Source organism: Betta splendens, chromosome 12 (genome assembly GCF_900634795.4).
Source record: "Betta splendens chromosome 12, fBetSpl5.4, whole genome shotgun sequence".
Taxonomy (NCBI): domain Eukaryota; kingdom Metazoa; phylum Chordata; class Actinopteri; order Anabantiformes; family Osphronemidae; genus Betta; species Betta splendens.
Genome location: NC_040892.2, coordinates 4,653,817 through 4,673,929, shown reverse-complemented (window position 1 = coordinate 4,673,929; position 20,113 = coordinate 4,653,817). Strand labels below are relative to the sequence as shown.

Here is a 20,113-nt window from a genome sequence, read left to right as displayed (position 1 = left end):
AGAGGAAAATGCCAATTATTTGTATTTATATCTCTGGAGAGTCTGTGACAAGTTGTTGGAGGGTGACTGTGGACGCAGGGGGAGGTCAGCGCTTTCAGCCCGCGGCCTCTGCAGTCCTGTCACATACCGCCGCCCTTTGTCCGCGGTCCCGTGTTACGCGAGGGAACAGCGCGTGCAGTCAGAAGCGCACAGTAAGCAGCAGTGGGCAGTAAACAGGTTAAGAAATGAATGCAAAACATGTTTACTTCCAGCGCAACGTGACAGACGGACAGGCTGACGCGCTGGAGGGCCGGTGAGGAATTTTACGTTGTTGTCATGTTGAATAATTGATGAAACATGCTTCGGAGGAATTAATCCAGAAGGCATTCGCCATCAGAGAGGAACGGTGTTTAATAAAGACTAAATCTCTGAAGCACTCAAAAGCATCAGTCCAAAAATACTGTACAGATAAATACTGAACTAAATGTGATGTGAGTAATAATTTGATAATAAACTAGAATAAAATCAGCTTTTAAAGTTTGATTATAAAGTAGGGGAGTTACAATTCACCTTCATTATCATCAGCTGGTAAAAATCATATACATATGAGGCTTAAACAGACTCGCAGAGACATCACGTGCTTTAAATCAAGCAAATAGAAATAGCATGAGAGGATAATGAGACCATAACATGGAGTGCGCGGCTGACAGTAGAAGCTGCCGGAGCTGGAGTGAATGGAGGCAGCGTTCGGTCAAACGTCCTCAGAAAGCCGCACCCGGCGCGTCCTCCTCTGAACGAGCGTCGGCCTGTTTTCTGAAACGACACCAACACATTTTCTTTGAGACTTTCCCATAGAAAGAAGCGCAAACAGCATGTGACACGCGTGCTGCACCTTTTCTTCTGACGCCTGGAGTGCAGGACGATCGTCGTCATGATGACTGTGAGGGCGAGCGCTCCGATGACGGAACCGGCCACGATCCCCGCCACGTTACCTGCAGCACCACAGGGACACTCACTCGGACCTCTCAGCTTCCTCACTCACAGCTGTGGTGGTGCCTTTGGGTCAGAAAGGCTCTGACTGATCATGTAGATCCTAACATTAGCTACTGAAGGCATCCTCATCAGCGGTGGAATCCTTTAATGACCCTTGAACTGTGGAATATAACTCGTTTTAAACTAGACCAGAATGAATGTGTCTCCACCCGCGGTTCTTCCTTCTGTCACAATAACAGAACCACGATCGCCCACGTCGGTTAGAAAACAGTGCCCTCTTCTGACACCAGCCTGCAACCATCGGGTGATGCCCCCTCCTTGTAGCTCAGCTTTAATGATTTACATGTGATCAAGACTGCAGCGCTGATTTGTTGGATCAGATGCACACACACACACACACACACACACACACACGTTCACATAAGTTTGATTTTATTATTGATCCGTACTGGGAGTTACGCAGGTCGTCTCCTCTCCGGACCACTGGCCATTGTGGCAGACGCGCTCCGAGGATCCTCGGAGAGCGTAGCCTTCGTCGCAGGAGAACCGAACCCTAGCTCCTTGTAGATACGTGGTCCCCTCCTTCTTCCCGTTAGTTGGTGGTGAAAGCCATCCACAGGAGATCACTGCAGTGATCAGACTCTGACATCAAGCAGACGCTGTGTGTAATAATCACCGGGCCTTTTCTTAGGTCTCACCTGGCCTTAAATCGTCCACAAGTGACATGTGACTGTGAAACGACGCCTTGGCAGCTTCTCCCATCGATGCACTACGACCTACGAGAACATCAAACCTGCCGCGCACAGGGATTAAAAACTCCAAGCATTCACCCAGTTTATTAGCAGAAAAGCAAATGCTCCCAGTTCCCTCTACCTGCAGAAGCGAGAGCCCTCTCCAGAGCAGATCTGAGACGCCTCGTTGGCTAACGGGTCGTCTGGACTCTCAGGAATCCAGAACTCTGGGATGAAGTCGGGGTCGTGTCTGGGAGCATTATAATACTCGTCCAGAAGCTTCTGTGAGTCATACGTGAACAAGGCAGCGTCGTGGGATACGGCCCCTGCAGAACGGAGCAAATGTCTGCTTCATCTAATGATCTGATGATCAAATAGTTGAGTCTAATCTTCTCTGTTTTCTCTAATAGACAGTGTAAAGGACAGATTTCTCACAGCTGGCCCCGAAGCTGAACAGATCCTCAGGGTCGCTGTGGTTCCGTACGGGTTGACCGTCGCTCAGAACGAGGTCGTCGGCGGCGGCGCCGTTCATCTTTCCCAGCAGGCCGAGCGTGTCGCCCGCGAACGCGTCCGGCAGCAGCACGCTGGTCGTCAGGGTTCCCGCCCTCAGACGCACCTCCACGCCGGCGCCGGACGGAAACATCACGGTGACGTTGGTGGAGGTCGGGGAGAACACGGAGACGCCTGCAGCAGGAACACGCGTGACGGAAAGCTTGTGGTCCACGCGTACGGGACGCGACGGTGGGTCCGACCGGCACCTTGCAGGTCCATCCAGCTCTGCTCAGCGAAGGAAAGGCCTTTTTGATCGCGCAGCACCTCGAGGCCGTTTGGACCCAGACGGACCTCAACCACATCAGAGGACGCTTCCTTCATGGCCACGGCCGTCATCTTTGTGGCGTTATTTTTTATTCCTAGTGATGAAAAGAGGGAATTATTATAGTTCTTATGTGTGTGATATTTTATAGTTGTGCCACTTGTGAAGGCTCACCCTCCACAGGCTCGGTTCTGCCCTGGACTGTCAGCTGCTTCTTCGCAGAGCTCACCAGGGTGTACTCCCCTTTGCCGTTGAACGAGTAGCTGACGCCGTCGAAGGTGATGAAGTGGGGGTCTCCGAACACCACGGCTGGCGGCGCAGGGAGAGCAGTGAGCGGCGCGCGCTGAAACGGCAGGAGCGGCGGGATGCGGATGCGCTCACCTGAGCCGGGCGGCCGGTAGCGCCGGCAGTCGCTGGACGGCCGGTGCTTGAAGTAGTAGCGGCAGTGGTCGGACCACAGGCAGCAGTAGTAGAAGCTCAGGACGTCGTAGACCCAGTGGGACTGACCCGGGACCCGGGGGGGGCTCCTGAAGGGCGGCGAGCCCCAGTCGTGAGCCCGGTCGGGGGTGCTGCCCCCAATGGAGTCCGCCGTCAGGACCTGAGCCCCGGTGCTGTCGTAGCAACACTGCTGCCCCGCTGCATAGGTGGGACTGTTGATGGACCCCGAAAGATGAAGAGCGGTCGTCACATAATGACCTGATGACTGATGTTAGACTTTAGATTCATTCATTCATTTGATCTATGGAATCTGAAGGAGGACCTGGCCTGGATCGCCCTCACGCAGTGAACGCTCCCCGGGTGGTAGGTGCACACGCTCCCCTTGTCGATGTCGCAGCCGTAGTCAGTCTGAGGACGGAGACAGTGGCGTTTCTGGTCTGTGTGGTGTCACTTCCTGTGTGCGGCCTCGCTCCCACTCACGTGGAACCTCCCCGTGTCCGCCCGGGCCTGGGCCAGGGTGCAGGGGCAGTCGACGATCTCGCCGAGGAAGCGGGGCAGCTCGCCCTCCAGCCGGTCCCAGGCCAAGCACTTGTCCAGGGCCCAGGCCGCGGAGTTGTGCCTGAAGGCGTCCTCCAGGTGCCAGGCCAGAGCGTGGTCCTCGGTCCACGCCGCTTCCACGTTCCTGCGTGAGACAGACAGACGCTCGACTTTGCCGCGATGGGGGGGCTCTGGCGCCGTCGCGTCACTACTCACCACGCGCCGTCGGGGTGGCGGCTGCCGCTGACCCGCACGGAGCCAACCTCCCACGCCGACAAGCCTTTCTCCGCCGGTTTGGGCAAAAAGCTGAAGGAACCGTTATTGGGCTGGTCCTTAGCAAGCGAGTACAGATAGGTCCACTCGCCCCTCCAGGTGTCGGAGTAGGGATCTCCTACAGAGAGACCACCCGTGTTATGAAGTCACTCACCCAGTGCATATACAGTATGTTGTACCTGTACTCGCCTGTCTCCCGGTACCCCCACAGCTCTACGTTGACCCGCTCCGCTCGGACCAGTGAGGTGTTCCACATCATCTCCAGGCGTCCTCCCACGGTGGGGGTGCCGTAGTACTGCCATTTGGTGGAGTTGACCAGAATGGCCTTAAGTTTATTATCTAACTTCCCCGTGTGTACTGCGTTTGAATGACACATGCCAAACATTAGTGTTGATTCATCAACAAATTGACCAAATTACCTGGTCTGTTGTGGAACATGAACAGGACATTGTGTATGAGAGTACCTGAGAGCCAGGCTCCATCTCTACTGAATGTAGTGCCGTTGTCTGAGGAGATCTGCAGAGGAACCCACCCTGTCTCCATCAGCAGTGGGGAGATGCAGTGACCTCGGCTGCGTTCATCCACGTACCCCACGGTGGTGATGTCATGGTTGAACCTGCCGTCACAGAGGAAGCTGTCATGTGTGTGTGTGTGTGTGTGTGCGTGTGTGTGTGTGTGTGTGTGTGCGTGTGTGTGCGTGTGTGTGTGTGTGTGTGTGTGTGTGTGTGTGTGTGTGCGTGTGTGTGTGTGTGTGTGTGTGTGTGTGTGTGCGTGTGTGTGTGTGTGTGTGTGTGTGTGTGTGTGTGCGTGTGTGTGCGTGTGTGCGTGTGCGTGTGCGTGTGCGTGTGCGTGTGTGTGTGCGTGTGCGTGTGTGTGTGCGTGCGTGCGTGCGTGCGTGTGTGTGTGTGCGCGCGCACGCTTCAGGATGAAAGCAGGACTCGTACCTGCATACGATCTGGGAGCTCTCATTGAAGCTCGCATTAAGAACGACCAAGTCTGTCCCACCGAGTATCGTCCCAGAATACGGACGGACGTCCACACAGAACTCCTTGTAGTCGGTGCAGCAGCCTTGGAGGGACTCACACGTCGGATGACACGAGCAGGAGTCCAGTTTAGTCCCACACTTCCCTTCACACGTCTGTCCTGTGGATAGAGGAGTTCAACCCTCGGGGCTAAATCAGCACAGAACCCATGAACGCAGACATACTGTACCTACCAAACGTCCTGCAGAGACACGAAGCCAAAAGGACGAAGGTTAAAGCGGTGAATCGTTCCATTCTGAGAGTGAGAGCGTCTCCACGTTTGTTTAGTTTTGGTGCGGCTTCATATAGTGTCATTTAAACTTTGGCCCTGTGTTTACTGCCCTTACTCCAGTTCAATCATCAACCAGAGATTATCTTAACAACGTGACCACCTTTGACCATCTTTAATATCGCGAACACCAGTGAACATACAGTTATTATTACCAGTATTATGATTTCACATGTAGAGAGCATTTGTGTTGGCAGCCATTTGTAATGTATACCATGATTACATCTAACAAATATGTATTTATCTCATCATTAGGATATAGTGTCATTAAAACGTGTGTATTAATTTCATAATGAGAATTTTCAACATCTACAGAAGAATTGTTTTGATTCCAAATATCAGTATCCACTGTATTATTTTAATGGGTATCTGTACTGTGCTTCATTTCATTTAGTTGGACTTGGTCGGATGCAGCTTAATCACAACAACACCAATTTTATGAGCATTTATTTTATGTTGTATTTTATGTCTGGTGCAATGAATGTTCAGCGATAAAATAAAGCCGAAGAGACAACCAGAGCTTGAAGATGATTGTTGATGGAACTTTTATTCTTTAATTGTCTTCTTTCACAACACTTAGGTCAAACGTTCCCTGAAGTGGCGGCAGTCAGCCTGTAGGTGGCGCTGCTGCCTCAGGAACCGCCTCACAGTCACATATTATACAGTACTCCATGATTCTGGTGCATGTGGACCTTTGGTTAATTTATTTCTCTGTCCTAAAACACATACTTTACATTAAGGGTGAGGGTTAGGTGTGTTTCATGTTTTAATGAAAGACTACAGGAAGTTATCAGCAGGTATGAGCACAGACACTGACACATTCATGGCTGAACACATAATATTTCCCTCTACAGCAGGTGTTGTGGTCAGATATTGGCAGTAATCTCATTATAGTAGCATATATTTAACTGTGTAACAAATAGTGGCTTTGTTTTGAACTGTATCCGCATCATCATCATCATCATCATCATCATCATCATCATCATCATCTCGACTTGGTTCTTGTTGACTCCTAAAACAAAGGTTAGAAACTTGGGTGAGTTGCACAAAAAGCTCCATCCGTGCCTCGTTTTAGCTTCAAGGCTGTAACTCGAGGCTCACCACCATCAAATGTCCGTTCTTCGCCCTGTAGACCGCAGACTCCTGACCCGTCTTGAAGTCCACGAACCCCTCTCGACCGGGCTGGATGTCGAATCGCACGCTGGGCATAAAAACAGGACGGAAATTTGTCATTTGCATCTAAATTACAAACAATGAGACATTGTGATGCAGTGGGTGCTCTATCTGGCGCTGGGACCCCGGGGGGTCGTGCCTCCGGTACCTGCCCTGCACCACGTTGATGCAGTTCTGCTTGTTGGCAATAACAGTCATCTTGGTCAGAGCCTCAAACAGGTAGTCACACTGCAGAACGAGGTCTCCCTGAAACAACGCGGCTCGTCAGTCGTCATGACTTATTGAGTTATATGAATTATAGCGCATGAGGCGGTGAGTGGGGGGAAACCTTCTTCTTGGCGTCGTGACACGCGACGTGGAGGATGAGAAAGTTGTCGCTCAGGTTGCTGACCGACACCCCTACAAAACGAGAGTCACCTTTAGGCCCCGCGGCGGGCGGCGGGAACACGCGTGCGCCGCCGCGGATCGGCGTTACCTTTCAGGGAGCTGTAATCGAGCCGCTGCTTGACCTTGGCCTCCTCCACCAGGTAGGCGGCGGCCGCGGTGAAGACGAGCTGCCGGAGGCGGGGCCGGAACCCGTTGCGGTCGTACTTCACCACGGGAACGCTGTACTGTGGACGGGAGCGCCGTGAGGTTAGTGGACGAGAGAGGGCGATGAGGACATCGAAACGGGCGGCTTCTACCTTGATGTGCTCGTGCCGGATCATCTGCAACACTTTGGGGTTTATATCATCTTCCCCTTAATCAGAAAAGAGGAACTTTTGTAAGTCCACGAGGGGAGATCGGTGCCTAATAATGTGCTGTAGCGGCCGCACTCTCACCGATCCGCGTCTCCAGGAACGGTCGGCAAACGCTGAGGGGATAGTTTTCCTTCTTCCCTTTGAACATGGAGCTCGCCTGGGATTTCAGCTGAAGCTGGAAACAGAGGGACGCGTTCAGATCGGAGGCAGTGCTGTGTTTTTAACGCTGAGTTCGAGGCCCGGGGTCTGGGGCCGGCACCTGGGCTCTCTTCTGCGGGGGGGTCCCTCGGACGTACTCGCGCACCATGTGACGGACGTAAAGCGCCTTCAGCAGCCGGGACACCTGCCAACAGCAAGAGGCGCAGGTTAACGCCGTTCAGGACGTCCTCCAACGCCACCTCCACCCGCCGCCCACCTCCTGCAGGACGGGCGGAGCCGAGAGCCAGCAGTCTCTCTCCAGGACGCTCCTGGGGAGGTTGTCCTTTAGGCGCAAGAGGTAGCTCTGCCTCACGTACGCCAGGTACTCAGTGTTGTCCACGCACGCAGGCTGATTTCTGGTCATGAAACCTTTAATGAACCTGAAGACAAATCCACCGCTGTATTAATACCAGGTAGCTTCACGCTGCCGTCTTCAAGGTGAGCGCCATCGTACTTCTTGATGACCTTGACGGCCCAGGCCCTCCTTTCCCGCTCCTTCCGGGCCATCAGACCTCTCCAGCAGTTCTCGATCTTAGTAGCTGTTGGGCGTTAAAGCACATAAAAACCGCTACATCATAAAGATACGAGCCTTCCGTCGCTAAGCAGGAACTCACCGGCCTCTCGCTGTTTCAGGTACTCCTCTTTCACCCTGTAGCCTTTGTATTTGGCCTGAATCCTCGTGGCTGCAGCAGAAACGGACACTTTCACCCTCAGGGATCCTTTAGTTACTACACCCTGACTTACAGAGCAGCGTCTCACCTAGCTTATGTTTGCAGACCTGAAACGCATCCTCTGTTGCAAACAGGGTCCGTGGGTGGCGGATGAAGATTTTTGTCCTTGGAACAAAGAGACCAATGAGCAGTCATAGATAGAGTGATACTGTAGATTGACTCATCTGCTTACTGTACCTGCCCATCTTGTACTCATCGGACCTGTAGCCCAGGTGCTTGATGAGGAGCTGCACTCCCTCCGCTGCTGAGCCTTTCCATTTGGGCCACGTGTCCGGACACAGAGCCTTATACCTGAGCATCGTGAATAACAGCATAAAAATAATAATATCTGCAAGATAAAGTAACTCGCTGCTTTGAATGAAAACGTATGCACCTCTGTAGGAAGATCTCGTATTTGCGTCTGTAAGCGAAGCCGGCCCGTCTGACCCTCAGGTGCTCCATCAGCCCCAGGTACTTCACCTGATGTCTCACCAGCACGTCGTCAAAGCGTCCTGAGGGAACGCAACAGCACTGAGAGGCTGCGGATCGAACGTGGCCGCTCTGTTCAGCTCGGTGCCGCGCTTCAGGGCCTCACCTGGCTGCTTGGCATCATTGGGTTTAATGCAGCGGACGTACCAGGGCTCCTTGGACATGAGGATCTCAGTCAGGCCCATCAGGCTGCCCTTGAACTGAGTCACCACCTGAGGAGCGACAGGTGAACTGTGACGCACACGACTGTTGTGCATGTATGTGAATGAACCCCCGCTTACAGTCTCAGGTCTCCTCTTGCTGTCTGGTTCGTTAGAGGGAAAGCAGTGCTGAATAATAGGGTTTTTGGACTGTTGCATGACCTTAAGAAAAAGAGAAACTGTTTAGTAGGTTATGAATCATTTAAGCAATTTATTTCTACCGAGTGGACCATATATACGTTTATTGTCTTGGTGTGAAATGTAAAGTAAATTACCTCCTTGCCACTCCGATACAGGAGATCATTGTTTTTATCCATGAATCCTAAAGGTTTAGAAAGTAAAGTTCAGTTTAAATGTGATGGGGAGAGAAAACAGAACAATTCATTTATCGCTCACCGGTTACACAATACGTGACCTCCCCAGCGTAGTGCAACAGGCGGAAGTCTCCTCGTCCCAGCGTTTTCCTTGTCTTTTGATCAGCGAGCTTGTGTCTGCAGGAGGGAGGGGTGTGAAATCCTGTAGAGACACACTCCTCCAGTTAATGAAATAAACGCGGGACTCACGTGACAAAATGAGGGTGACCACCAATCTTCTCCTCCATCTTTTCTAGGAAGGTTAGATCCGTGGCCTCTCCTGGACGTAAACACTCCTCATCCTCCATGACGAGAGAAGCAACAAGGCGTGAGTCATGTTCCAGTCTGGTGACGGCGGGTGTTTGACTGCAGGACTATGACTCTTTACCAGCAGCGAGATGATTCCTCTGTATTTCTCCTCCACAAGGTCACAGATGATCTTGTTGTTGAAATATGGCACTGGTTCCCACTGTGCATGAAATGTGGATCATTGCATTTCACTACTGTGCTTCTGGAGAACAGATGTGGAGCAGGAAGCAGAAATGGTCGCGTCCTTACTTCGATCCCTTCCATCTTGTACTCCTCCTGCTCCGACTTGAGCGTCAACTGGATGAACAGCTGCTGCAGCTTCTCGTTGCAGTAGTTGATGCAAAACTGCTCGAAGCTGAAACGATTCAAACGCACGCGTGAGCGCGGAGGACTCCGTTTTCGGCTCCCGGAGACTCTGTGCACGCTCGCACCTGTTGACGGTGAAAACCTCAAAGCCGTAGATGTCCAGCAGGCCGATCACCGTCTTCCTGGAGGAGTCCTGCAGAGGATTGACACAGACTCACGCGTCTGGGGTAGAATGAGGTCTCAGACTGGGGCGAGGCTGCCTGCGGTGCTCACCTTGTTAGCTAACGACTCGTTGATCTTGCTAACGAGCCAGTTGAAGGTGCGTCCGTAGACGGCTTTGGCAAGAGCATCCCTGGCGTAGACCGCGTGGTCCACAGAGAAGGGAGTGAACACCTTATGTGGAAAGAGTCATGATAATAATTAGGAATAAGCAATGAAAGGGAATGTATTTATTTAAAGTCACCTCTTCTGCTTTGGCTTCGATCTTCCTGTGGGTCAAGCCATGCTGCAGCACCTGAGCAGGAATCCCCAGCAGCTGCTCAGCAAAGGCGAAAGCAAAGCGTGTGTGAAACCCAACCTCCAGTCTGCTCAGAAGCGCGCACGGAGGCGAGGAGCTGTTACCTTCGACACCCACTGCATCTCCTGGTTGTTGCCGAGCGCGGCGTATCCTCGAGCGTCGCCGTCGAACGTGACGTTTCCCAAGTGGAGCACGCTCGCGATGACGCCGAGCAGGTGCTGCCCAGAGGGACGAACGGCGTGAATGTCTGGACACGGGTGCGACGGCTGCTTGATTGACAGCGCAGCCTCACCTCCGTGTCGCTCTCGCTGAACTCTATGACGGCGAGGGCCTTCTGGACCGTCCTCCAGTCGCTTTTATCGTTGATGGAGCTCACTTTGGCACAACCACCCTGGAGAAAACAACAGGGAACCATTCATTTTGCTGCACCCGATGAATTGAATCACATCCCGCTCCTTTCGCCGACCTGCACCAGGTAGCGGTAATGCTGGCAGTTCCTCTCCAAGCCCAGCCAGCGGAGCAGGCCTTCGTCTCCTCCCTCCACCAGCTGGTAGAAGATGTGGAAGTTCCTCTCCCCGTGGTTCTGGTGGACCACGCGGGACTTCTCCAGCAGGTAGCTCAGGATGTGACCCCCAACTGCACCACCCTAGGGGACAAGAGTCACCTGTAGCTCCTGGCCAGCGCCACCATGTGTGTCATTTGTTTCAGGTCACCTGGTGGTCGAACTGGATGTCCATGTATTTTCCAAAGCGACTTGAGTTGTCGTTCTTTAGAGTTTTGGCATTTCCAAAAGCCTAGCACACACAAAAACCACATTTTTAATTTAAAATCAGTCTCTGAAATGAGCTGGATTCCCATCGCTGACCTCAAGCACGGGGTTCGAGAGGAGCAGCCTGTCCCTGACGTCGTCCAGCAGCCTGGTGCTGGGGCAGCTGACGGCGTAGAACTGCAGGATCTTCTTGGAGGCCTCCGTCTTGCCCGCGCCGCTCTCGCCCGAGATCAGGATGAAGTGGTTGTTGAACTCCGACAGCATGGTGCGGAAGACGTTGTCTGCCAGGGCGTAGCTGGAAGAAGGTGAAAGGTCGCGTGACGCTCCTGTTAGCTATTCTCCTGTTAGCAAACCGCCAACTTACATATGAGGTGGAAGCTCAAAGAAGTTCACTCCCATGTAAGTATCCATTTGCTTCTTGCTGTAGGTTCCCAGGTCTTTATAGGGGTTGACTGACACCAGCAGGGTCCCAATATAGGTCTGCAGAGAACAACAACCTTAAAATGACCTCCGACTGCATCTGTGTGTGTATCATGCAGCTGATATGTAATTTAGCTCCACAGCAGTAATAAGTTTAGCTAATGCCTTGTCATGACCTCCCGGACGCCGCTGACCTTTAGACTGCTCACCCTGCAAATGAGAGGAGCACGAGCTGCTGCTTCAGCAACACCGGGTGCTGGATTCAGCAGAGGGCAACAGGCTGGAGGTCGAGGGCGCGAGGGAGCGACGCGGCACGGGAAGGACTCACGTAGATGAGGTTCTCGTGGAAGCGTTTCCTCAGGTTGTCCAGGAAGGCGCTCTCGCTGGTGTAGGCGTCCAGGAGGACGAAGTCCTGGATGCCCACGCGGTCCCGGGCCATCAGGGACGCCTCCATGTTCCTCAGGATCTGGTTGCACCGTTCCTCCAGACTCTGTGCACAAAGATGGGGAACAGTGTTCACAAATGCCAACGTCTGTGTTGGTCTGGAGACCGTGTTGTGTGTCCGTCCTGTTCCACAAACACAAGGACTGAGGGACAACCTACTGTAGGATATATATATATGTATATGTATATGTATATATATATATATATATATATATATATATATATATATATATATATATATATATATATATATATATATATATATACCTGCTTCCTAGACGGTGACTAATTTCCTGCCCATTTGTCCCTCTGTCTGTGACTTCCAGTCAGAGCTAGATTTGGCCTTGACTACATCCTTTACGCTCCTGACGAATCTAAATTCACACACCACTATCTAATCTGCTTCAGCATCCTCAAAAATGCAATCAGTCACATTCACCAGAGGCTCCACCTCCTCCAGACACTCAGTACATGGTATGAGCTTAACCAAGTAAAACTAATGTTAATTACATTCTTGTACTGCTACTATGAAGAAGTACCAGATATTAGCCATTAGCGAGTGCAATGCACTTTAATTAGGGAGCTATGAAACCCGGCCCCTCTGGGCTTCGGCAGCTTGGCTTTCATCGCTGCCAAGTCGACCTGTCACCGAGTCGCAGCAACAGGCGCTCACAGATCACGTACTCACGCTCAGAAGAAATACACAAACAAATACAAAACAAAAAAGGACAACGCGCTACCTACCCGAAGGTCCCTGCAGTGTGCGTGCCTCTGAGCTGAGCATCGGCTTTTATTAAGGAAGGGGAACGTTACGACAGGAAACACTGATAAATCGCAGTCTGGACTTCCTTCAGAAGGAAACCATCAATAACAAAAAAATCTAATCTCATCCTTAATATGTTTTTGTGTTGAGCTTATTTTGGGAACAATAGATTTTCTAAACTCTGCTCTTTTTCACATGTTTTCTCATTTTTTTCTGCTTTTGACAAAAACAAGGAAGTAGTATTAGTATTAAAACACTGAATATATACAAACGATGGTCATATGAAGGAGTTAAGTGACATTTATGACATCATCTCACTCTACTTTGGACACTCTGCCCTCGTTGCTGCTCCAGCACTGAGCACCAAGTCGGGACTTTCTCCCCTTCTAAGCAAATGTCACATCTCTGTGATAACACAACTGTATGTTTTTAGAATGTGGACATGAAGCCAGAGGTAAAAGCCTAAAGATACAGTACTAGAAAACACATTTGCCTGAGACACATTATCGAGGCTGAAAACTACAGTAAAAAAGTTGAAGAGGAGAGTTTATCTGATCCGGAGACCATCACCCGAGAGGGGGGCCCATTGTCCCCGTCTATCCAGGATGCTGCCGGATCCTGTTACGCGGCCGCACAGTGGCATTTAGGCTCCTGAAAGAGATAGCGCTCCTCAGGGGTCACGGGCTGACAACACCTTCAGGAGTCCCGAGAAGCGTCCCTGTGGACCGGACCGCACCACAGCCGCCGAGTCCAGTCCACATGCTGTCTATGCTAACTACTCGGTTTGGTGACTCTCAATTTTTATTTTCTTGCATTTTTGGAATTGTTTGATAGAAGTAAAAAAAGTGGGAGTTTTTTCGATAAATTTTGTTTGTGTCAAAGCAGCAAAAGTGCATCATTCAAACATTTTGCATGCACTTTTCAGTTTCAATTTGTCATTTAATTAATGCTAATTATGTCTTGTTTTTGTAGTAATAAAAGACAAGATGCTACAACCACGATCAGTGCAACGTTGGGCCGCATGCAAGTACCTCCTTCGCTTCCAAAGCCACATGCGTCATGGTTGGATCAGCTTCGTGTGCTCAACCTGAAGAATCCAAATTGCTCCGGACCGCACGGCTCAGCCGGACGCAGCCTGGACGGCGGGTTTCAGCTGAGGGCACGCGCTCCCATAGTTCAAAGAGAGAATCCGGGGTCACCGCCGCCTCCTGCGCTGCTCAGGTTTGCATCCGTTCGAGTCAAATCAGGCCCCGTTCCACAGGCGGCGAGGACAAAGAGCCATGTGCCGGTGACTGTGCATTGTAGGCGACCGCGGCACTAATGAGCCGCCGGGACACGGAAACACTGCACTGGTTAAACTTTCATGGAGCGCAGGCAGCAAGCGTCCATTCAGCACTGTTTAAGGAAGAGTGTGTGTATACGTGTGTGTGTAATACAAGGATGCAGTAACTCTACCCTCCCAGAGACCCACCCTCTCCCCCACTCCCCACAAAATTACAGCACAGGTATTCAATTACTGATCTTTGATTAGACAGATGCATTTCAGACTAATTACTGACTGCTCATCAGAGCTGCGACGTCAGCTGCATCACAAATGATCACAGTGTGGTGGATTTTCCTACTTATTAGTAAATGTGTCAAAGGTTAACAGGAAATGAAGGTCAATAAAAAGATGAAGAATAAATTTATTAAAACATCCCTTTAAGTTTATAGTGCTGTATAAGATCCAATAACATCACATCTTGGAGGTTTAGTCTCACATGTGTGACACGTCTGCTGCCGTTTCGTTCGCTCTGTTTAAAATTTAACATTGCGCTTCCTGTGAGCATCCGCGAGGCCGTCTTACGTTACGGGCTGTGGATGAGCTAAAACGCGCCGTGACACGGGAGAGCGTGCTGGAAAAATCAGCATTACCATAATGTAATCCATTATGCAGATTCCGGGAGATTTCTGGGCTTCGCTCAATCTTTAAAGAAGACGGCTCGGAATCGGCCGTTGATACGAGCACATTAGCGCGCGCCCCGGGGTCACCAGAGAGCAGCGCCGAGATCCCACAGCGTCGGCCACTTCTCAGCACATCAGCTCAGACCTGACTCCTGCAGCTCACGCTCATTCATGAGTGAAGGAAAGAGCAGGTGTTCACAGTTTTCTTGGAATGAAAGTTCTGCTTAAACACTACAGATGTTACAGCTCCTAATATGACCTGAGTCGCACTGTTTCCTTACTTGTCCAAATGAATATTCACAGGGTCAAGCGACTTTCAGCTAATCCTTTATTCATGTGAGCAAACAGGTTCCTTGTGTCAAACAAGGTGTGAGGCGGCTTGTTTGAGAAGTGAGAATTCAGTGAAGATCTCACAGTATAAGTGCGTTTAGCACAGACGTTCACAAGCTTATTTGTAATATCAGAATAAATCCCGTTTGAGTCTTACCTCTGAGTCCATGCTGTGGAAGAAATTCAGACACGTCCACTGAGAACCAACATCCGATGTGACCGGGGGGACAGACCCACGAAGACTGTTCTTCATATTCCACCTGCACTCTATTTATGGCCATCCCATAATGCAACAGCCTCAGCATGTCCTCACAGCGTCCTAGCTCTCCACTGCTTTCATTTTCAGGTTGACCTTGTTGACCTCCAGGGAGCAGAGAGGCCACAGAGCAGCTACAGACACGTTTTTAAATCATCATCATCATCATCATCCTCCCTCAGACTTGTTCAGCGGCACCAGGAGTCATAGCACAACCTGCTGTCAGCTGGAGGACAGAGCAGCTACTCATAGATAGAGCCCAGCCCGCAGGTACCTGCGCAGGTGTAGCTCCTCCCTCTGTGCTGTCGGCTCACTGGTTCATGTGAAACCTCAACCCACTTTACTCGTCTGCCGGCATCAATCACATGAGCAGGAGTGAAACACAGGACCTCACTGTGCTCTATATGGACGCTGTGACCACAAAATTAAAAGCTAGCTAATGCTGGTTTTTAATGCTGGCTTTACTCTAAGTCCCACTTGTTAGCAATGAAAAATCTAAATGTTTTTATTCAGTACAGGATGAAATGTCTGTCCATGTAATAGGCTTTGTTAGTTTTTTTTACAGGTCATAAAGGTGAATGAAATAAAACCCTGCTTGTCACATGTGCAAAGGTTGTATTTATTTTTTTGTTTGTTTGTTTGTTTGTTTGTTTTACTGGCTGACTTGGCCCTAACTAGAACCTAAACATTCTTCCTTTAAATAGCACACCTTTGTTTCCGGGGTTGGCTCCGCCCCCTTATTCTCTGCAGGTATTGTTCTGTGATTGGGCGTCTCACTGCTGAAACCTGACATGACCGCACCAGCAGGTTCGACCGCCACTCGCCGGTGTGTTGTGAGTTGAGTGCTGTGTGCTGGAATTAACAGCCTCCCCGACACCGACATGGATAACTGGGGAAAATCAACAAAAATCACCTACAAGAGGTGGAAAGATCCTGAACCCGGGTAAAGCAGCATGCGTTCGGTGCTTTTATTTTGACTTCCTCAAATTCTGTGATGCTGAATGGGAATTATATGAGAAAGTATCGCTGCGGGGCTGAGTTCAAGATGATAGAGTCACGGACACGCAACTGCTTGTGCTCCATAATATCTGTTTTTTTTTTGTTTCCTGTTGACATTTAGCGATGATGTGAATGATCACAGCAACGAGGGCCGGGACACAGGCGAGATCTGCACAATAACCTCCAGCGTGGACTCAGCGAGCACATATGGATCCACTCAAAGTGAAGGTTTGGGCTCTGATCCTAAAGTCTGGACCTCAAATGTCCTCAGACGCCGTGTGCTTATCTGAGGTCAACGCCTATAATTAATTAGGTTAATTCGTTCCTCTTTCATGAAGTTATTACTGTTATTGTGAAATCATTATGTTTTAGATGTTAACATTTATTGAAGGATAAATAATAAAGCTTTTGCTGCCTTGAGCAAACATTTCTTCAGGTGAGACTGAGCCTGTCCCTTCACAGAAACCTTCACAGTGGACGAGGCCCTGGAGGCCATTGGTTTCGGGTGGTTCCAGTGGAAGATCTCGCTCCTCACTGGCCTGTCCTGGGTGCGAATCCTGAAGCACTCGAGAAAAACCCCCGTCTGAACTCTAGACGTCGCTTCTCACGCGCTCTCTGTGGCTTTGGGTGCAGATAGGCGACGCCATGGAGATGATGATCCTCAGCATCCTGGGCCCCCAGCTGCACTGCGAGTGGATGCTGCCTGGCTACAAAGTGGCCCTCATCACATCGGTAAAGTCTGTTTTTTACCGTTTTCGCCGTCAGCTGATCATTTGGAGCACAGGAACGTTCACGGCTTTGCTTCTGTGCCTCAGGTGGTGTTCATTGGGATGGGGATCAGCTCACCTGTGTGGGGCAATGTGTCCGACAAATTTGGCAGAAAAGTGGCGAGTAGCATCAAATCAGTTTATTATACGCATGATGGGCGTGTTGTGCATTAGCTCCATGTAAACGTGTCTCTCCGGTGCAAACAGGGCCTGACACTCTGCATGTGCTGGACTCTGTACTACGGCATTTTGAGCTCCTTCGCGCCGGTGTACGTCTGGCTCCTGGTGCTGCGGGGCCTCGTGGGCTTCGGCATCGGGGGAGCGCCTCAGTCGTAAGTTCACGGCGTCCTTTGCGTGTGATACAATGTCACAATAACCCGAGGAGGAACACGCATAGACGTTTGATGTCTTTCAGGGTGACACTGTACTCAGAGTTCCTCCCTTTGAAGACGAGAGGCATCTGCATCATGATGATTGCGGTACTGCTGTGATTTTGTTATCGATGCGTGACTTTTATCAAATCCTCGTTCTGATTTATTTTAACGCTCATTAATTCCCACCTTGTTGCTGTGTTCATGCGACCCAGGCATTCTGGGCCATCGGCGCTGTGTTCGAGGTCCTAATGGCCCTGTGGGTAATGCCCACGCTGGGCTGGAGGTGGCTGCTCGGCCTGTCCACTATACCGATGGCAATCTTTGTGTCCTTCTGCTTCGTGAGTGTCGTTATCGGAGATCCATTTCCCGAAAGCGTCTCAAACGCTCAGCTGACGCGTCTGTGTCCCACAGTGGCTGCCTGAGAGTCCCCGCTATGACATGCTGACGGGGAGGAGCGATAAAGCCATCGCGACGCTGGAGCGCATCGCCAAAGACAATGGGAAGCCCATGCCTCAGGGAAGGATAATCGCTTACAGACAAGTGAGATGTGTTTCAGAATTCAAAATTGAACAGCTTAAATGTTAAAACTGTTCCTACAAATACGGCTTCAATGTTCATTATCATTTGAATCCTTCAGAAAGAACGTGGACGGATCAAAGACCTCTTCACGGCCCAATACTGCAGTACCACCCTTCTCCTGTGGTTCATATGGTTAGTACGGCTTCCACAATATCTACTAGGCATTTTCTATCAGCTTTTCATATCATTGTATGAAGGTAATATTGTTTTGTGTTTCTATCCAGGTTTTCCAATGCATTCTGCTATTATGGCATCGTTCTGCTGACGACTGAGATGTTCCAAGCTGGAGATGATTGTGGGAGTAAGTAACGGTGTCCATGCGGATCAGCTTTCAGGCTCATCACAATATGTTGCTAAAACCAAAGACTGGCTTTTTTTTCCAGCAACTCAACAGGCCAAGACGGAACCGAGCTGCAAGCTGGAATGCAAATATTTGACATCAGCTGACTACAAAGACCTTTTATGGACCACTCTGGCTGAATTCCCAGGTGAAATTAGCCGTGGTAGCATTTTTATGTACTCGGAAGTATAAGTAGTGTAGAAAGTGAAAGGCTTAAAACTGTTAATGCCGACCAGTGTGAGCCTGTGTACAGAAGGTTTCTTTATAGTCCATGCAACTGAAGTTTGAAAAAAGTAAAAAGAAAGACCTTGTTTCAACTTACAGTACAGTAACAGACTTGAGGCAGTTAAAGCTGGTGCTTTAAGCTTAAGTATAGTAAATGTCAACACCCAGGGCTGCTCTGCTTTAGTTAAGTAGATTGAGACACAATGTGTTTGTTTAAGGGCGTGCCTTTACTTTGTTGATGTGTAATTTACTCTCATTGTATCGTTGCAACTCTGTGGCCTTTGTTTGTTCTTGTATTCATGGGCCCATGTTTGTGTTCATGTTTTTGCAGGCCTTTTAGTCATCCTTCTGGCTGTGGAGTACGTTGGCAGGAAGAAGAGCATGGCCCTGTGTTTCTTCATGTTTTCCTTGTTCGTTCTGCCTCTATTCGCTTGCATCGGGAGGTGGGTCGGCCTCCGTGGGCCTCGTGCTATGGTCCTGGAACAGCCGCTAAACGTCACGGCTAGTCTTTAAACCTGTCCCTTCGTGTCTTTGTGCAGGACAGCGCTGACTATCTTCATCTTCCTCGCCAGAGCCTTTATTTCCGGAGGATACCAAGTGGTTTTTGTGTACACGCCAGAGGTAGATCTGCACACCGTGCAGTTTTAAGCGCATTTAGTCTTGGAATGTCTTTAAACAGTCCGGTGTCTGCTCATCAGGTGTTTCCTACAGAAAACAGAGCCTTAGCCATGGGCACGTGCAGTGCAATGGCAAAGGTGGGCGCCCTCATCACGCCGTTCGTGGCACAGGTAGGAAAGATACCTGCTTAAAGATCATTAGCCTTAATTACAGTATGTTGAAACTAGTGTTCATGCTTGTTTTGGTCAGAGCAAATTGTGATTCGTTGTGAAACCACATTACAGGTTTAAATGTGTAGATTAGTTCATGGGCTGCGACTCATCACGTGTGTGTTTTGGTTCCAGGTGCTGCTCAGGACCTCGGTGTATCTGACCCTGGCCGTGTACTGTGCCTGTAGTGTGGTGGCCGGCGCAGCTTCCATGCTCTTACCCATTGAGACGTTGGGAAGGGGTCTGCGCGAGACCGGACCGGACCCAGACACCGAAGGACGGACGAGCGCCACAAACCGCCAGTCAAATGGTCCAACAGCTGAGCAGTAGGAGAACAACCAGGAGGGGAGGTGGAACAGGTGACCGGTGAACCAGGACCCGAAGCATCTGCCTCATTAAAAACAGGCCTTCAGCCGTGATGGGAGCAGCCTCGGTGCTTGGACTAGTTCGTTTACACTTTCTTCCACTCAGGTCACGAGAACAGTTCAACAGCAAGAGACGAACACTTTAGAAAAATGTGTCCCGTCCTCAAGAGACTGTTAATATCAATTTCATAAATGTTGTATTTATTTATAGGAAGTCAAGCAATGTGTGTGTGTGTGAGAGAGAGTCTGCTTTTTTATATTGTGTTTAATTTGTGCAATAACAAATGTCGGTTCTGACATGTGACATGTGAGCATGGATTTGGAATAAGAACAATAATAAGAATATTTGACTGAAAATATTGGGAAGTTAACTGTACAAAATCATTGATTTAAGAAAATAATTATTCTTTGTCTCAAATATTGAAATTGAACATGTATTTGAAAATTTCAGTGACAATTGCTATAAATTCATTGTTTGAGCAACTTTTGTAGGTAAATTACTAGAAAATCAGATCTCGTTTTATTTTGGGTCTTGCCTTTAAAAGCAGGATTTTGATGACATCACCCTGTACTCTAGGGAACAGTGACGGCACTTTAACCAGGATTTGCTCATGTGTCAAACAACGCATTCATCAATTTA

The 20,113-nt window shown here is 49.9% G+C and overlaps 3 protein-coding genes across 9 annotated transcripts; 1 reads left to right on the top strand and 2 right to left on the bottom strand.

Moving 5' to 3' along the window:
* Positions 1-372: 372 nt before the first annotated feature.
* On the bottom strand, positions 373-5,112 carry LOC114866450 (sushi domain-containing protein 2-like). 6 transcript variants are annotated; one of them, XM_029168203.3, is made up of 16 exons: positions 4,982-5,112; positions 4,710-4,908; positions 4,230-4,381; positions 3,955-4,122; positions 3,709-3,883; positions 3,436-3,637; positions 3,278-3,363; positions 2,899-3,167; positions 2,692-2,826; positions 2,462-2,614; positions 2,139-2,387; positions 1,846-2,029; positions 1,671-1,765; positions 1,422-1,598; positions 872-971; positions 373-792 (listed from the first exon to the last, which is right to left on the bottom strand). In XM_029168203.3, exons 1-16 carry the CDS (start codon positions 5,100-5,102, stop codon positions 741-743), a joined length of 2,517 nt encoding a protein of 838 aa, XP_029024036.2. In that variant the 5' UTR covers positions 5,103-5,112; the 3' UTR covers positions 373-740. The 6 variants fall into 6 exon arrangements, 4 of the variants coding, with proteins under 4 accessions (XP_029024036.2, XP_029024035.2, XP_055369161.1 ...); XM_029168202.3 differs by having other exon boundaries at positions 2,692-3,167; XM_055513186.1 differs by having other exon boundaries at positions 2,692-3,167; positions 4,710-4,903; positions 4,982-5,082.
* A 490-nt stretch (positions 5,113-5,602) lies between these two features.
* On the bottom strand, positions 5,603-15,010 carry myo1hb (myosin IHb). 2 transcript variants are annotated; one of them, XM_055513185.1, is made up of 32 exons: positions 14,899-15,010; positions 11,589-11,750; positions 11,205-11,320; positions 10,937-11,135; positions 10,785-10,865; positions 10,538-10,717; positions 10,364-10,462; positions 10,176-10,289; positions 10,018-10,089; positions 9,828-9,947; positions 9,680-9,747; positions 9,498-9,603; positions 9,328-9,408; positions 9,150-9,241; positions 8,983-9,077; positions 8,862-8,908; positions 8,668-8,748; positions 8,493-8,598; positions 8,292-8,409; positions 8,096-8,209; positions 7,947-8,023; positions 7,802-7,870; positions 7,642-7,726; positions 7,405-7,567; positions 7,249-7,332; positions 7,071-7,164; positions 6,933-6,988; positions 6,725-6,860; positions 6,578-6,648; positions 6,398-6,495; positions 6,178-6,277; positions 5,603-6,088 (listed from the first exon to the last, which is right to left on the bottom strand). In XM_055513185.1, the coding sequence occupies exons 1-32, from the start codon at positions 14,992-14,994 to the stop codon at positions 6,062-6,064; spliced, it is 3,207 nt and encodes a 1,068-aa protein (XP_055369160.1). In that variant the 5' UTR covers positions 14,995-15,010; the 3' UTR covers positions 5,603-6,061. The 2 variants fall into 2 exon arrangements, with proteins under 2 accessions (XP_055369160.1, XP_029024032.1); XM_029168199.3 differs by lacking the exon at positions 14,899-15,010 and adding an exon at positions 13,499-13,634.
* Positions 15,011-15,778: 768 nt separating this feature from the next.
* Positions 15,779-19,956, top strand: svopb (SV2 related protein b). Its single transcript, XM_029168206.3, has 16 exons — positions 15,779-15,940; positions 16,118-16,224; positions 16,459-16,544; positions 16,630-16,728; positions 16,812-16,883; positions 16,971-17,095; positions 17,179-17,242; positions 17,350-17,475; positions 17,549-17,677; positions 17,775-17,848; positions 17,941-18,017; positions 18,100-18,204; positions 18,613-18,724; positions 18,821-18,902; positions 18,980-19,069; positions 19,244-19,956. Exons 1-16 carry the CDS (start codon positions 15,879-15,881, stop codon positions 19,436-19,438), a joined length of 1,605 nt encoding a protein of 534 aa, XP_029024039.1. The 5' UTR covers positions 15,779-15,878; the 3' UTR covers positions 19,439-19,956.
* The last annotated feature ends 157 nt before the right edge of the window (positions 19,957-20,113 follow it).

Coding starts and splice junctions, on each gene's coding strand:
- LOC114866450 (XM_029168202.3), bottom strand. CDS start 5,102: ATGACACTATATGAAGCCGCACCAAAACTAAACAAACGTGGAGACGCT. Junction 3,884..3,954: donor GTGGGGGTACCGGGAGACAG/GCGAGTACAGGT, acceptor GTCTCTCTGTAG/GAGATCCCTACTCCGACACC. Junction 972..1,421: donor GACGACCTGCGTAACTCCCA/GTACGGATCAAT, acceptor GTGGTGCTGCAG/GTAACGTGGCGGGGATCGTG.
- myo1hb (XM_055513185.1), bottom strand. CDS start 14,994: ATGAAGAACAGTCTTCGTGGGTCTGTCCCCCCGGTCACATCGGATGTT. Junction 8,749..8,861: donor TGTATCGGAGTGGCAAGGAG/GTAATTTACTTT, acceptor CTTTTTCTTAAG/GTCATGCAACAGTCCAAAAA. Junction 8,024..8,095: donor GATGAGTACAAGATGGGCAG/GTACAGTAAGCA, acceptor CTTTGTTCCAAG/GACAAAAATCTTCATCCGCC.
- svopb (XM_029168206.3), top strand. CDS start 15,879: ATGGATAACTGGGGAAAATCAACAAAAATCACCTACAAGAGGTGGAAA. Junction 15,941..16,117: donor TGGAAAGATCCTGAACCCGG/GTAAAGCAGCAT, acceptor GTTGACATTTAG/CGATGATGTGAATGATCACA. Junction 17,678..17,774: donor GGATAATCGCTTACAGACAA/GTGAGATGTGTT, acceptor TGAATCCTTCAG/AAAGAACGTGGACGGATCAA.